This window comes from Polypterus senegalus, chromosome 2 (genome assembly GCF_016835505.1).
Source record: "Polypterus senegalus isolate Bchr_013 chromosome 2, ASM1683550v1, whole genome shotgun sequence".
In the NCBI taxonomy this organism is placed as follows: domain Eukaryota; kingdom Metazoa; phylum Chordata; class Cladistia; order Polypteriformes; family Polypteridae; genus Polypterus; species Polypterus senegalus.
The window spans coordinates 274,579,448-274,597,623 of record NC_053155.1 but is presented as its reverse complement, the minus strand read 5'-3'; the positions used below and the strand labels follow the sequence as shown (position 1 = coordinate 274,597,623).

Sequence of the window (18,176 nt, the reverse complement as noted above, 5' to 3'; positions counted from 1 at the left end):
ACTGTCACCCAGGGTCCTCAAAACTGATATTGAAAGTCTCTGTTCTACAGAATATGGAAATTAGCATTTATGGGGAAGTGGGCATTTCAGCTTAATAAATGTTGCTTCTCATTTATTAATTTTTTTTTGATTCTTGGGTGTCAGTAGTTAGCACTGCTGCCTCGTAGCTCCTCGGCTCACCTTCTGGCTCGGTCGATGTCTCTCTGTAGCACTTCTTGACACATTCTAAGGTAAAACATGTGATGCTGACTGGCAAGTTTAAGTATGTGAGTGCGTCCCGTGACAAACTGGCACCCCATCCAGGAATAGCTCCTACATTGAACCAGTACTGTAGGGATAGGCTGCATCTCCCCATAGCCTGCTAAAGAAAAACTAGAAGATGTGAAAACAGACAGATGTTAGATGCTGAATTACTTACCTTACCAATGACTACAGCAATAATAACTGAAGAACAGAAGAAGATAATTGTATTAAACATGTACTTTTTTTCTTTGTAGAGCTAGATTTGCATGATCTGCATGGCCATAAAACTGGATTAAGCATTCTCAAAAATGGACAGGTGGATAGATTGGATGGGATATGCCTGTTAACAATGACTAAAGTAGGTAAATATCTTCCTCTCTCTTTTTTTAGGAAAAGAAATACCGTTTGCAAAACCAAGTGGACAAAATGAAAGAAAAAGTGAAGAATGTAGAAGAAAAATCAAAGCACTTTGTTTATAAAGTAGAAGAGAAAAGCCATGATCTCATTCAGAAATGGGAGGAAAAATCAAGAGAATTTATTGGAAACTTCTTGGAGCTCTTTGGCCCTGATGGCACGTGGGTGAGTATGTGATCTGTCACAGATTGATTAGACAGACAGACAGATACAAACATAATATATAATAGATAAGGAACAACAGAGAGATAGATAGAATATTAAATCTATCTATCTAAAGAAAAACAAAGCCCTCATCAAGAAATAAATATTTTTAACAAAAGCACATGTGGCTCAATTGTTGGCACCCCTACATTTAATACTTTGTACAATTAACCTTTGCCAATATAACAGCACCAAGTCTTCTCCTGTAACATTTTATAAGGTTGGAGAATACAGAGCATGGCATATGAGACCATTCTTCTTTACATAATCTCTCCAACCAGTAATAGTGGAGGGCATTCTAGCTATTTATCTGTAGCATTCTGTTACAGCAAATGTTTACGCAGACCTCGAACCCTCAACTAACATTAGTTCATGACTGTTTAGGAAGGCACCTTCAGAATGCAAAGTATGGCTAACTTTTGTCTAGGAACAGAGAGATGACAGAAACATGGGGAGCACCTCCACTAAGGCCCAGTGACTTCTCAAACCTTGGGTTTGGGGTCTTAGAAACCGGAAATCTTTGGGGGACCACTATAAATAAAGCCATTTAGTGATTACAGCATTTGCTATTACAAATGTTATTCATGATTATATCATGAATGACAGATGACTTATTCCCTTTATTTCACATACTGTTTTAAGTTTCAGCCATTTCACTGTCTCTCAGACCATCATATGGCTGTATTTTATTTGTTTATTGTTATTTTATCCTTATCATGTAAAACATTTTGAATTGCCTATTGGTAGAAAATGTGCTATATAAATAAACTTGCTTTGTTTGCTTGTGCTGTTTTAGGGAACCTGGGGATTTTAATAGTCAGGCTTTAAAGCCAATATGATTCTCACCAGGTGGCAGTTTTGAGTAACATCACAAAATATATGAACAGAACTTTAAGCTGTGCTGTGATAACCAGAGCTGTAGTGACACATGATGGTGGAAAATTGGAGTTAATCCCAAGCTTCTCTTGGCTCAGAATTCTTTGTGAAGTGGTTAACCCCAAGTGTCTCTCAGGTTTATCTGTTGTGACCCGATGTAAAGTGTTAAGCATCTTGGAAGAGTACTGTACTGATATCTAGGGGATAAAATAAAATCATGCTGCCAAAAAAAAAAGATTATTTTATTGTGTTTTGCCATTTTGTGGTAACTCATCAGTATTCATGAGTGAGGCAGAGCCTTCAACCAAAACATGCAGTGGCATGAACTGAAAAGCTGTAAAGCCAGTTTTACAACAAACTGGCTAAATATGGAGCATTAGAAGAATCAAGCAGTAGTGATGACAATGTGGGTCGGTCATCATACGTTGACACAGATAGTGAAACTGATGCATACAGCACTGTACAACTAAACCACCGTTATATGCATATCGACTTTAGTTGGAGAAAGCTACAGTATCTGTGTTTTACAAAAGCAAAAGTGGAAAGACAAGAAAGATGTTAGCTCCCTAAGCACTGTTCACAATGCAGCAATAATCAATGTTCATGACAGGTAAAATGTGGAGGTCACTAAGCTTTGCGCTGTAGTACCCTTCTAGAACACAAGAGGTGCACTGACATTCTACCCTCTCAAGTGCAAGAACAGAGCAGATATTACAAGAAAAGTATGCAAAGAGACATCAGGTTGTGTATTGATGATAGGTTTAAAACACGTCACACAAACAGCATGTAACAAATCAGCAGCAGCAGCACAGCGGTGGAGACTCGATGCACCTTTCCTATTGCATTTATGCTAACATTTTGGCATTTACATGTTTCATTATATGTAATCAAAAAATTTTTTTTTGTTGAGAAGACTGCAACTTTTTCGGCTTATATGTGTGGTGGTTGGACATCATGTTAGACAGGCTACTGTTAGCCAACTTAAGAGAACCGCTGATCAGCTTCTTCTGTCTAAGTCATCATTTGCAAACAATATTTTTCTGAAGGAACAAAATTATATATACACTATTTCCCCCCTTCCTAAAAGTATGTTCCGGCATATTTTACAAAATGAATGGCCTCAGACCTTCAAACAGAACACAATATTAGAGAACTTGAATGAACACAGTTCTGTTTTTCAATAATTATCAGTTTATCAATAATTATAACCTTATCACCCATATGAAACAGCAACTGCCCCTATACTTTCAATACTCGGGTTGTTGCATCTTTAACAGCAATAATCTAAACACCCCTAATAATTTCATATCAAACTTTCACTTCATTGAAGTGAAGTAAAAGTGGATTAAAGTACATACAAACATTTTACTAATATGCAGAAAGAACTTCTGAAAGGGACTACATGAAGCACTGGTAAGATTTGTTAATTGACCATGTGCAGCTCAGTTAACTTGCGTGTGCCGAGTAAGCAAAATATCCACCAAAGATCAGCAGGCAGTCACCACAACAACCGCCTAAACATGACAGAATAACACCACTAGATGGCATCAAAGTTAATCAATTTAAAGATGTTATTTAACCTGCTGGGCCAGAGAACACAGGTCCTATCATAGCATCTTTTCTGGGTTCAATTCAGGAGTTTGATAAGATCCTGTCAGGTTGGGGAGAATGCACTGGTACAGCGTATTTCCACACCCACCACATGATAAAACGGATTGCGATCCCTGTCGACACCCCCTAGGCAGACAAGCGGTCCAGTCCCATTCTCTGGAAATTACCATCTATCTGCTGCAGCCAGATGTTACGTGGGTGTACCCTTGGCCTGGTCCAGCCGTTCAGGTTCTTTGCGAGCTGCATCACCTTCAGGGAATTGCACCACATGGCCATGGTGTCATAACAGATGTTCCTTCACAATACAGGTAATGTGTCTCATTCAGGACTCCATGAGTCAAACCAGTGGTACCCCAATGATTCCAAAGGGGTCCAGTCTTTGTCTCAGGTCACTGGATAGCATCCATGTCTCACAATCATATAGCAAAACAGGAAGCACCAGGACTCTAAAGACTTGGAAAATAATACCTTTAGCAGAGGGCGCCACACACCCATTTCCAACGACCTCATGACCCTACATGCTCTCCCAATTTGTCAACTGACGTCATAGGAAAAGTCACCAGACACATGAATGTCTCTATCAAGATAAGTAAACCTCTCGACAAAGTAGACATTCTCTCTATAGACAGACAGACTGCTGATGACTGTGTCTAAGAAGCCATTAAAGGCCTAGCTCTTGATTTTTATCCAGGACACTGATAAGCCCAGACACTCGGGACTCCTTTCTCAGTCTCTCGAGAGCCCCGATCAGAGTCTCCATTGACTCCGCGAAGATCACAGCATCTCTGGCAGTCAAGATCAGTGTATCTTTCTTCACTAACAGATGCCTCATAGGCACTGGACCCCATGGCCCTATCAAACACCCAGTCCATGCAAGCTTTGAACAGAGTAGGAGCAAGAACACACCCCTGACAAACACCAGAATCAACTGGAAAACACAGAGGTTCTGCTTCCACTCTGCACAGCACTCATAGTACCAGTGTAGAGTCCGGCCATGATATCCAGAAACTTTTGACAAGGCCACTCCAAAACTTACATTTTGTTTCGATTGCTGCATTAATTTGCAGACATGCATTTGTGGTTTGGGTCATTGTCCTGCTGCATAGAACAATTTTGCTTCAGCTTCGGGTCACGGAAAGATATTTGAATATTCTTGAAGAGAATGTCTAGACAAGGTTCAGAACTCATGGTTATTACAGTCGTGGCAAGTCTTCAGGTCCTGAAGCAGCAAAGCATTCCCCACACCTTGTGTACTGTTGTAGATATGATATTCTTACTGCTGAATTCTGTTTTAGCTTAACACCAGGCATTGTGGGACTTGTGTCACCCAAACAGTTGACAGAAATTGATATGCAAAGGTTTGGAGATTATCCAGGTGTTTCTTTGCAAATGTGAGGCAAGTGCTGGTGTTACTCTTGGATACCAGAGGATTCTGTCTTAATTCTCTCCCATGAATCCCACATTTACTCAGTCTCTTTCTCATCCTTGAATCATGATCACTAGACTTAATTGAGGATGGAGTGGGTTGCAGTTTTTTGGATGTTCTTTTGGGGTCCTTAGTGACTTCTTGAATGAGTCGTCGCTGTACCCTTGGGTTAATTTTTGGCAGGCCAGCCTTTTCTCTGAAGATTCACCACTATTCTAAATGTCCTACATTTGTTCTGTCACTGTTGTGCAGCTGAGTCACAGAGCCTGGGCTTTATAACCCTTTTCTGGTCGGTAGATTCAGGCTAAATGTTCTTCTAGAAATATTTTGATGACTACTCCACTGCCACGGTGAGGTTTAGATTCAAAAATGGTTGTGTTCAGTGGGCCAGGTCTAGATATCAATTAAGTTTGGTCAACCGCTTGAGACATTAACAAAGAGGGCAATTATCTTTTCACATAAGCACTGCAGACATTGGATATCTTCAGTACTTAAATATACTATTAGGTAGCAATTTAAAAACAATGTTACATGTTTACTCTGTCTCCCTTAATCTAATCCTACATTTTGTCTAAATATCTGAAGCCATTCAGACAGAGAAGTCAGGAAGGAGTCAAATACAGTTTCAGGGCACAATAAAATACCTCGGAACAGGTCAATCGTCTCGCCCATTCTAGTGTTTGGTCAGACACCTAAGTCTGCTTGGCTGTGGAGGAGATGGCTGTTAAAGTTAATTAGTAGATGAGGTCATTAAAGTGGCCACTGATTGTCCATCATATACAGTGGTGTGAAAAACTATTTGCCCCCTTCCTGATTTCTTATTCTTTTGCATGTTTGTCACACAAAATGTTTCTGATCATCAAACACATTTAACCATTAGTCAAATATAACACAAGTAAACACAAAATGCAGTTTTTAGATGATGGTTTTTATTATTTAGAGAGAAAAAAAATCCAAACCTGTGTGAAAAAGTAACTGCCCCCTGAACCTAATAACTGGTTCAAGCGTTTGCGATAACTTGCAATGAGTCTTTTACAGCGCTCTGGAGGAATTTTGGCCCACTCATCTTTGCAGAATTGTTGTAATTCAGCTTTATTTGAGGGTTTTCTAGCATGAACCACCTTTTTAAGGTCATGCCATAGCATCTCAATTGGATTCAGGTCAGGACTTTGACTAGGCCACTCCAAAGTCTTCATTTTGTTTTTCTTCAGCCATTCAGAGGTGGATTTGCTGGTGTGTTTTGAGTCATTGTCCTGTTGCAGCACCCAAGATCGCTTCAGCTTGAGTTGACGAACAGATGGCCGGACATTCTCCTTCAGGATTTTTTGGTAGACAGTAGAATTCATGGCTCCATCTATCACAGCAAGCTTTCCAGGTCCTGAAGCAGCAAAAAAAACCCAGACCATCACACTACCACCACCATATTTTACTGTTGGTATGATGTTCTTTTTCTGAAATGCTGTGTTCCTTTTACGCCAGATGTAATGGGACATTTGCCTTCCAAAAGTTCAACTTTTGTCTCATCAGTCCACAAGGTATTTTCCCAAAAGTCTTGGCAATCATTGAGATGTTTCTTAGCAAAATTGAGACGAGCCCTAATGTTCTTTTGCTTAACAGTGGTTTGCGTCTTGGAAATCTGCCATGCAGGCCATTTTTGCCGAGTCTCTTTCTTATGGTGGAGTCGTGAACACTGACCTTAATTGAGGCAAGTGAGGCCTGCAGTTCTTTAGACGTTGTCCTGGGGTCTTTGGTGACCTCTCAGATGAGTCGTCTCTGCGCTCTTGGGGTAATTTTGGTCGGCCGGCCACTCCTGGGAAGGTTCACCACTGTTCCATGTTTTTGCTATTTGTGGATAATGGCTCTCACTGTGGTTCGCTGGAGTCCCAAAGCTTTAGAAATGGCTTTATAACCTTTACCAGACTGATAGATCTCAGTTACTTCTGTTCTCATTTGTTCCTGAATTTCTTTGGATCTTGGCATGATGTCTAGCTTTTGAGGTGCTTTTGGTCTACTTCTCTGTGTCAGGCAGCTCCTATTTAAGTGATTTCTTGATTGAAACAGGGGTGGCAGTAATCAGGCCTGGGGGGGGCTACGGAAATTTAACTCAGGTGTGATACAACACAGTTAGGTTATTTTTTAACAAGGGGGCAATTACTTTTTCACACAGGGCCATGTAGGTTTGGATTTTTTTCTCCCTAAATAATTAAAACCATCATTTAAAAACTGCATTTTGTGTTTACTTGTGTTATATTTGACTAATGGTTAAATGTGTTTGATGATCAGAAACATTTTGTGTGACAAACATGCAAAAGAATAAGAAATCAGGAAGGGGGCAAATAGTTTTTCACACCACTGTAAATAAGTTGTTCTAACCTACCTTGCTCTTGTGTAATGAATGTTATTTAATAAGTAGGCAGGTCACTAAATTGCCCTCCTTTATTATCAAAACAAGAAAACTCACAATGAATTGTTCTGTGTTAAGGTTGCAATTTGGAAAGCAGCAGCTTTGTAAGCAAAGCTTTCAAAGAGAGAGAAATATTTTTTTTTACTGTAGTTGAATATTCTTAGTCTTGTAAATAATAACAGCAATGCTAAAAATCAATAGAAAACATTTGTGCTCAGAAGAAAAAAACATCAACCACGTGTACTTCTCTAGGCACAGCGTCCACAAAGAGTTTTTGTGTGTGTGGTTTTTGAGGGCTGAATTATTTTTCCAAAAAACAAAACGTTTTCTGTAAAGCACACAAAGCAATGATTTCACACATAAATCAACATAGAACTGCTGCTATGTGTTGTGGCTGTTGGTGGCACATGTTCGGCATCACATCAGGAGGGCAGCAGTAGTGGCCTCAGTGTGATGCAATATGGTTTGTACCTCTAGTCATCATGAGTGGTGGCCCCCCCTGGCAAATGCTGCCGTAGGTGCATCAGTTACACGTAAGTGTTCAGCACCACGATCAGCTGGGGACCGCTCAGATGATGCCGGTACCTCACTTTCGTTTTTGATATCCATCTCCCGATCACTTGCATCAAGCTCGGAGTCTGACAAGTAAGAGTCCTATTCAACAAAATTACATAAAACATCCATGGAGTATTTTGATTTGCACACTCACTTTGGTCTCTTGCCAGATGTTGATGCCATTTTAGAGGTTTTTGCTCTTCGGTAATCAAGGTTAAATCAACAAGGCTATGTAACTTTCCTGCTAGCAAAGAGAATCACACTAAAATGTAAGGGTGAGTTTTGTCATAGTTTTACAGCTGTTTACCGTCCTCTACCCCTGAATTTTGATGAAAGTCGACATCTACCCTAAAAGAGTTAAACAAAGCTAAGGGGTCTTCCTAACATTAAATTAAGAAAACATTCAAACAGCAAAGAAATAAAAAAAGCACTTTGTATCATCAATGAGCTTTGCCATTTAGTGTGATCGTAAGCATGAAGGCTATAATGATGGCTACCCCAGTTATTTGTGTCTGATGTTCCATTGGAAAATGCAGAGGGCTGACATGACTCCTCAACGCATCCCATTACAAGAAGTGTGCTTAAATAAAACTCCCATTTGGATCTACAACATTCAAAAGGGTGGAGTTTTCCAATCGATAAGGTGCAATTCTGAACCATGTTTGAAATCAGAGTATGGTGGATACATAATATGGTTTATTCTTTTAACATTTTTTAAACCACTGGTAGGTTATTGGCCGATTGATTAGAGCCTGCAAACTTTAACATTGTCATATCCTAATTTATATCACCTTCACTTAATGCTCTAATTTGACAAATAAGAGTACATTTTAAAAATGTGTGTGGGAACACTAAGTACTGCCAATATTCATGTTTACTGTACACTTTAGAAGCCATAACTTGAACTGACACACTTTTTGTGCTTTTTCTTCAGCTCTGGCCTTTTTACGGTCTTAACGTTCCAAGCTACATTGGCTTGAATGTTTTGGGTTACGATCCTGTAACGTTTCTCACTGGTAGTGGAGCTTGAAGCTGTCAACACAGATGTTATGTTTTCTGTTAGAATAACCTCAGCTACCATTTTAGGAATTAGTAGATTTTTTCCCATTCCCATACATTAGTGTAATCTATTAATTTCTAGGGTTAAGGATGTTGATACAACGCAATCCTAAGTGGACAGAAACTTTGAAAGTTGCCCAAAACAACTAATAATTCCAGTGGTTTCAGTTGTTTTTGTGTAAATAATATTCACTATTTTTTTTTTTATTAACAGTTTTTCATAAAGAATATTTTACCTGTTGTACATGAAGACTAAAATGAGGAAACTATGGATGACAAATTTAAAAAGAGCAGAAGCAGGAAAGATCAGATTTTTACTGATATTTTTGTCCTTGACAGCAGCATACAGCCAGCTTAAGCTGTACAAACTCGTCGTGCCATTGATTTTTCTGCTGCTCTTTTTCTGCCTCTCTCTTTGCTCCTTCTGTGCTCATTTACTCGCTTTGATGTAAAGGTCGCACAACTGTGTCTGGTGGTAATAAGGCTTAACCATTTTCTGGATTGCACAGGTGATGGAAAGTTCTGGTTCAGGTCCTAAATAATTTCAAATAGCTTTTGTCTTTGTAAAATCAACAAAAAGACGACTCTGTTGCAGAACCCATTCTGATTGGTTCACTTAGTTTAATGAGGATTAAGGTTGTCCTGACAGTCTGCATGCTACTTCTACCAATTGTACTGGTAAGATCACATGCAAGAAGAGATGGGGATGTTTACCCTGCCTTTCTTCACATCCTTAACCTGGAGGTTTAGTGGTATATTCTTTGGGCAACCTGTAAAGGGTCAAGGAGAACAACGTACTGTATCCTTGTACTGAGACAGCAATGACAACCAAAGTGCACCAGTACTACACTTAATACGAGGGGAGTTCAAAAAGTTTCCACACTTTTTTTTTTAACTCTATTTATTAAGAATTTTAAAAACAAATCACATCACTTTTCTACATAGTCACCTTTGTTTGCGATGCGATTTTCCCAGCATTGTACCAAATTTTTAATGCCATCAGCAAAAAATGTTTTTGGTTGAGCGCGTGATGCAATGCTGTTTTCACATCACAGTCTTTCTTCATTCCTCGTGGTCATGGCTGTAGTGTAGACGACTCTACGAGACAGAACTTTATCCCTATACTGAGCACACCTGTGGAGATGAGTTTGTGCTCTCAGCACACCTCCTGCCCATAAAATGCGTACGACAGAACACTATTCCTCTTTGGTGCAGTTTATCAATTTCGTAGCCATCTCAACCACAGGGTGACAACTCTTACACTAAACTGCAATGACTGCCAGCTTGCCAGACAGAACTAGTCACATGACACTCAGACACGGCCAATTACTACTCCTCCCGCCTTTACCATTTCCAACGAAAATATAGAGGTGCAGAAACTTTTTGAACAACCCCCATAGTTAAATATCGGACTGCTTCTGGTCAAAGACATTTGCTTTTTATAAAATGCACTATATTAACTTTTATCTACTGTACTTTTATGACATTGAGAAAACTAGGTGAAGGATAAATTAAATCATAAAATTGTACCTGTTCTTCAATTAAGCAGCCTTCAATCTACACAACTGTTCCAACCATTTTTGGTCGTGGCCTTCATTTTTGTCCTCATAGCAGGTCATGGACAGTTGTGGCTCATGCCCCTGACTATCAGCCATTTAGCGATTCATGTCAAGTCACAAGGCATATCCCAAGTTGTTGTGGTTCAATCCGATTTGTGTGAAAGTGGACAACCATATAGTGGCCACAAAAACAGATGGGCTCAATTAAATCTACAAGAAAAAGGCATAACAGGAACAAGTAATGGCAGCCTTAAGTAACAAATGAAAACGTGGCCTTGCAAACAGAGGAGAGGAGTAGTCCGCACAAATGTCTCTTTGACGGCTCACCTTTGTTGTATCACAATGGAGAAAGAAATGAGATGCTCCATGTTAATTGTCTGTCAAAATGTGACACGTTTGTAATACTCTGGAAATCTGAAACTGTGATAAGACATCGCGAGAGAGCCATGTAATCCATCATTCCCTGAAATTCCTAGACATGTACTTCTGACAACCTCAAGATATCCAACATCAGCTGTCATGAAGAGCAAAATGATCTCCGAATCAAAGTCGAGTAGTGTGACGTTAGCCTAAGTGTTTTGAACACATCAAATATTAAAAACGTGTTTATGATAATTGTCTGTGTGTGACTTCTGGAATACTGTATTTATAAATACAATATGTCATTTGTATTGAATGGGCTCAACCTAAATGTATGTATGTTTTTTTTTTTTTTAATAGAAGCAAATGTTTCAGGAGAGAAGTGGAAGAATGTTGCAAGCACTGTCCCCACGACAGAGTCCAACCGGCAGTCCAACCAGAGAGTTGTGTACTTCACGCTCACCATCGCCTACTTTCCAATGGCCTTTTAATAATAAGACTACACCTCCATCTTCCCCCAAGGCAGCGTCTGCGTCCATCAGCAGCATGAGCGAGGGGGATGAAGACGAGAAATAGAGGACCATCTAGCTTATGAGCTGAATTACTGTCAATGTCTCAGGAAGGACAGCTTCAGCTCTCCAGTTTTTTTCCCCATTTCAAAATCTTAAGATATGATGCACTGAACAAACCCTGGTGTGTGCGTGTTGCATTTGAATCCGTGCTTAGGTCTTTAAGCACTAGTGATCTGAGTTTCCCCCACTTGCTGAGGCATTGGATTAGTTAGGTTGTATTTTATTTAGGGAAGAAGGGCTGATTGTAAAGGTTTACTTGAGCTGCTAGGCATTTGTGTTCTTGCAGATAATGTACAGCATATGACTGACCTCATGCAGTATGACTTGTAGTAAAGTTAATAGAAACGTGTAGACTATATGTCTGTTTTATATTAGATTTTAAATAAATGTGGGCAGCCTCAATTACTTTCCATCTATTTTAAGCAATTGCACTACGCTGATCCCAAACACAGGGTTAAACACCATCAAGTCCTTAACAGCAGAAGTCAGTGTCAGGTTAGTACACCTTAGAAGCTATTGCATGCCATTATTGCCATAAATTTTATTAATCCAGTTCCAATACAAATTGGATTTGGAAAGACATACTTGATACAAACAGCTTTTTAATATGAACCAATTTGAGGCAAGCTGAAGATTCATAATTTTAAGCCTCTTTACAAATAGGATGACTTAGATCGGATGTTGCTAGACCATTTGCAGGATTTGAACTCTGCAACACCTTTATACCTCTCATTCTCAGAAAAGGTTCAGCCATCTGACTGGGAAATTAGCAACTTTATACAAATTTTACACAGTTTTTCACCTCTTCTGTAATTTGAGTCCTGAGTGATCATACAAAGGACCCAAGTCTCAACATCCAGTCTTCATAGCCTTGAAGTAATTAGTGTTATTTACACAGAAGAGCTACATGATCAAACTCGGCGTAATTATGGTAAATTGGTATCTAATTGATAAGTAACAGTCTCTCGTAATCCAATCACTTCAGAGATACGCGTACACACCATCATCTTAGCTCCCGACTAGGAGCCTTGACAGCTTTAAACGCCGCACTCATGAACACATCCTCTGGGATTTCAGTCTGCTCATTATTTGCAACATTACACTCGATTCCTTCTCTAGTCCTAAGGGCATTTATTAGATTTGCTTAAACAATATTTCCATCACTGCAGAATTCTTAGAACCTTTGGCAATTTTGACATTCCTGCATTCTCCACTGTTGTTTACATGTAATAGTTTTAAAATTCAAATTAATGCTCTTGCATCACACCTGTAAGACCTTAAGACATTCTGAGGTCTGCCACAGGTCAATTTTAAACATACCAGTGGAAGACAATCCACCAAACTGGATGTTGCTATGGAATTCAATTTTGAGAATGTTTCAAAACTAGAAGACAAATTTATCAGGCACAACCTTTGCTCATATGAAACAGAACTACAGATCGTCCTTCCCTAAATTCTGTGGCCTGCCTGCACATTCCAGCGTGCTCTCTGGCATGTTCGGAGTTTGCATGTATCCTTTTCAGTTTTTTATCCCCCTTATCCCAAAGATGTTCAGGCCCAGTTGCTTAGTGAGAGTGTGCCCGAGTAAGGGTCAGAGTGTGCCCATGGGATGGACTGGCGCCCCATCCTGGGCTGGCTCCCTCATGGAACTCAATTCTTCATCCTACAAGACAATAAACAAGTTTACACAAAAGGAATGACAAGCTGAGGAGCACTCAATGGGCGAGAGAGGAAACTGAAAACTCTCCTTAGCTGGGGCTCAGTTTCTGTATGCATTTCCATGAAACATGCAATGACTTTGATTTTCAGACAGTTTGCTCAGCCTGGTGTTTGTTAGAATTGAAATGTAGACACACAGATATTACTGAAATTGAATGAATGATACCGTTACAAACTTCAGAATGTTCCTCGGAGCTAACTTAGCCACGATGTTCTAACAATGCCCAAGTCGGCTCTGCTAGAGTAAAGCACTCTCTGCAAGAGCAGGACCAGACGCCACTCGCAGACCATTTTTAGAAATTAAAAATACAATAATATATATACTCAAATGCACTGTTTTTAAAGTCTGCTTTATAAATATGTTTTGTTTAAATTATTTTAACAAATAATATGTAAATAATTCATTTACAAATGTAATGTTCTGTTGGTTTCTATAATTGTTTGCTTGTTAAAAAATAAACACTGAAGCTTGATAAATAATATTTAAATGGCAACAATCTGTACTTTTGTTATGCACACAAGTCATAGGGGTTTAACACTCCTCACACTGCAGACACTATGCACGTGTGTGTGTGTGTGTGTGTGTGCACACCAACTACAAACTGACAAATCAAAAAACAAAGGGAAAATAATTTTAATGCTTTCTTTATACGGATGTGATTAATTTAGGAAATATATAACACTTGTGGATACTAGGGGTGTACCAGCACCCCTAAACCCCCAGATACAGTCCCTTATTTTAAAGAGCGTACCTTTTATAGGCCTCCTTCCTTCAGTGTCATAGTAGCTCTCACACAAGCCAGTGCAGTCCGATAATACCAATAGCCACTCTCTTTGCTCCTTTCGTTTTCCCCCACTTCTCCCAGGGGAGTGTCGTCTAGCTCCTCTCCCAAATCGGACTCCCTGAGCCAACTGGAGGACTCTCTTAACTCTGGACCAAGGAATACTTTTGGGGCTCAATCAGCTGCCTGCAGGAAGCACTTCAGGACCAGGTAGGATTACAGTGGTCCTTGTATCATTACTGTCTGACAGCTCCCCCTGATGGCCCCCAATGAACCTGACAGGGCAACCCAAGGGGACCACCACTCCCATGCTGCCCTATATGAATCCATAATGCAGCTTGCCAGACAGGATTGTGTGACCCAGTGTACAGAGAGATGCTCATAGTTGGTGGTTTCCCACTGAGCTGGCCATCCCTCAGTGGATGTTGGGAAGACAGCCTCGCTGTAACATCCTTCCACATCCAGGTCCTGGCAAAGAAAGGATATATTGCTATTCCCTCTCTGACCAGGTTATCCCTCACACACTTCAGAAGGTCCATTAAAACAATACACAATATAATTTTTTTTTTTTTATTTACTCACAGCCGTTTGTAGTGACTGCCAAAAGAAACCCTGGTAGCACTTTAGCATAGGTGCTACAAAGATGTCTCTCTTACTCATTTACTCTTATTTAACAAGACCTTAACAAAGTCTTTTTTAGTCTTCTTAACACTTGTAAAAGCATCAGTAGATGGGTAATTTCTCTCTGTGAAGTGTGGCACATCGGCATTACAGTAAAATGATTTAATATGAAGGACTCACGGGTCTTGTACCACATATCTAATATCAAGACAAATGTGTCTCAGTTAAGCCACCACAGACCACTCAATGTGAAAGTTTGTTAGTAGGTAACATTGCAGAGATGAATAAACACTACTGATGTTTTATAAATGTTACGACAACCCAACAAAGTCTTTGTTAAGGTCTTGTTACATAGTAGTAAATGAGTAACAGATGTGTTTTTGTAGAACCTGAATTGTTAGCAAAATCCTGGGTTTTCTTGGAGAATGGAGATCACGTTTCCTGATACAATGGACTTTAGTGAAGACTTCAGCTTCAACAACAGCAAACAATACCAAAAGGTTCAGGGGAGAGAAAAAAAAAAAAAAAAGCAATTATTTGTATTGCATAATCGACATTGCAGGTCTCCAGTCGTATCCAAACAATGTTGCAAATGTTGGTGGAAACACATTGAATACACAACTTCCAGAATATGCTCTCATTCACAAGAGGACAGGGTGTTCACACAAGCGTGAGCTTTTGAATTGAAGACCTGGCTCCTCATCATTCACAGGACAGGAGACCTGCCCAACAATTACTCACTCATTGGCTACTATGAACTCCACAGGATACCAAAAAGTGCAGGGCATGCACTGAGAGATCTGTCCAGTTAGTTATTAAAAGTTTAACCAACAGCATCATCAGGTGGAATGTACAGTATGCCTCATACTTGGGTGTACCCGAGGTGCTTCGACAAGGAGAAGGTCAACTCATCAGTCCTGATTCACAAACTATTCAAGAAAAATCCAGAAGGACTGCAGCTCAGACTTAACCACCAATGAATGGGGGAGAGTCAGGTCTTCAGTTCAGTGAAGTGAATGCGCTCATCTTACATTACATCATGGTTTAATTAAAAATCATAGCCAAATAAATACACATGCTGGAGACATTTAACTGGACACGTGACATTGGAATTGGGCATTTTTCTTCTCCATCAGTACAATGTAGAACACCTAACGGATAAAAAAATAAATAACATTTTTGGTCTGGGTATTCCTTTAATGTTACTCTAGGCAAGTGCCATCGTTTTTCTATTTAAGTATGTCAACAAGTACAGCAAGAATAGAACTGAACATATATTGTTATATTAGTAGTTACAGCTTAAAAGACAACAGTAGGACACTGGCGACTTACATCTCGGGTTGTGAATCCCTGTGGCCCATGAAGCAGCATTGTTTGCCATCCACTGAGACTAAAAAGAAGGTTTAAATGAATGTCAGGAATATAAATGAAGGAGTGAAACAGTAACAAGTCATATATGATGGGCACTGCTACCTTTAGAAAGAAGAATACCAGAGTGTTTGGTTAAAGCGACCATGAATTTGAAGACAGGTGTCCCCACCTCATTTATTGGTCATAAGCCCAGACCAGTAACCACTTATTCATTGGCTCGGACTGTGCTTCATGTGATATCAACAGTGCAACGTTCACCAAGAGATGTATACACCCAACGATTCAAACTTAAAAGCAGAAGGTCAACAACCCCATGCAATTTCACAGACTGCTGCAGAATAATCACAAAGTACTCCAGTTGTGGATATTAATATAAACACAACAACAGAAGACGAGGCTACAATTCAAATGCATGTTCACATCTGAGTGAATTAAATTTTCATTCACGAGACTGGTTTCTGCAAAGTGATTTACTTGGTAAAATTTTTGTAGAAATATACATCTGGGACATAACATTGATCTTAGTAGTGGGCGGTATACCAGATTAAATTCTTACTAAATCCAACCTGGAAGAAAAAATGTTTTCCGGTATGTTAAAAATTTTGTTGAGTACTTACCAATATAGTCAATCCTCAACATTCGTGCATTTAACTTCTGCTCCATTTCCCCTTTCATTTTGGCAACCTCGCACATTCATGGGCTTCATGACTATGCACAGTAGAAAAAGAAAAAAAAAAAAAAAAAAGACAGGAGCGATGTGCACCAGTTTGGTGAGTGGCTAGTATCCTAGTAGACAACTTCACCGGCCTTGCTATTGTACAGTTGCAGGTTTTCATTCTTTTGCTTAACAGAATTAAGTTTTGTGTTGCATTTATAGTGCAAGTCCTTTAGGCTGTAAAAGCAAGCGTGCAAAGTCAGTTATGTGGCTTAGTGAGAAAATAAAAGTAGTTCAATAAATTTCATGCTGGAACATTGACTTCGACCAGCAAATAGACACCGAGGCTGCCGATCCCACCAGCTACGCTCCCATATGTGGAGACCCTTGAGGATCTCAAGTGGTGCATGCCACTGGTGGCTTCTTTCAAGCCAGTGTGTTCTTCAGAATCACCAATGACATCTGCCAGTTGTAAAGGACAAAGTGTCAGAGGCGACGTTGAGACCTACACAGTCTCAGCAACTTCCAACAGCAGGCACTATTTTTATTTATTTGTTTGTTTGTTTCGAGAGAGGCGTGTACTTGCTATTGAATCTGTGGCATTCAGGCATCAGTGAATTCATGCTTCCTGTCTGTCACTGTTTTCAAGGAACATTACTGTTCGTTTATTTAATTCTATTAATTTTATCTCAGAGAGGCATGATTAGCACTGCTGCCTCACAGCTCAGGTAAATTCTGTGCACAATAATCGGACCAGCATAGTTGGCAGCTGCTTCTTTAGCCCTCAGTCACACACAGAGACCACTGAAATATTATAATCCAATACATTAGTTCAGTTTCTCCTTCCCCATTGACTTTTACCAAGTCCATTTAAATTCCCTAACATTTTCATGTTTTCACCAAACTTAAACACAGCAAATTTAGCAGGGTTCAGTATATATGACTACTTTATCAGAAACTTTATTCTCTTGTAAAATGGAGATAACTTTTTTCTTCTTTGCCATTAATAAAAACAATTAAATGGGTAAGTAATGCACAAAAATATAATTGTGTAGAGTATTAAATTAAAAAGCAGATGTATATTTGAAATCATTATACAGCTTTTGCTGTTATGCATTAAATAATAAATGACACAATGTTAACTGTGGCTATAAATTTATGGAAGAGGAAGTGCTTAACATTTCAAATTGAAGTGCTAGCTACTTCGAAATCATACCAGATAATATAAGTGGATCTCAGATCCTGGCCTTTGCATATCCTTTCTGTACATGTGATTTTTCTCTGTGTACAGCATCGGATTGAGGCCTTTCAATGGGGGTCTCAGACCACGCACTAAAATGAGCTCTCCATAAATATTCTCATACTCTGTGTAACACGGGCTAATCCGGCTCAAAAAACAGGAGCGTGCACACATCCTTTTCTATCCTCACTAAAAAAAGTACATGTAAAAAAATCCTAAAGGTGAGTGATGTCATAAGGCAGCAGCTTCACTGGGTCAGGTTTCGGGAATGTCCTTTGCTTAGACCTTACTGGAATAAATTCTTTGCTTACATATCATACAGTCCTGGAATAATAACCTAGTTACAGCATTGCTGGAGTATAAAAACAGGTTTAGACTTTGTGTAAGTCCCTCAAACCCAACTTACAAAATACCACTAACTGCTTCAATAACCTTTACTTGAACATACTTAATTTAAAATGTGAATTTCTTCCACTCCACATGCTGCAGTTCCTGTGCTCACTAC

General features: G+C 39.5%; 1 protein-coding gene across 2 annotated transcripts in view; it reads left to right on the top strand.

Moving 5' to 3' along the window:
- Window positions 1-13,484, top strand: part of pcyt1bb (phosphate cytidylyltransferase 1, choline, beta b) — a 98,763-nt gene extending 85,279 nt beyond the window's left edge. For both annotated transcript variants that reach the window (XM_039745605.1, XM_039745604.1), the window contains exons 7-8: window positions 634-822; window positions 11,072-13,484. In XM_039745605.1, coding sequence (XP_039601539.1) covers window positions 634-822; window positions 11,072-11,287 — 405 coding nt within the window. In that variant the 3' untranslated portion in view covers window positions 11,288-13,484. The remainder of the gene's footprint in view (window positions 1-633; window positions 823-11,071) is intronic.
- Window positions 13,485-18,176: the final 4,692 nt, after the last annotated feature.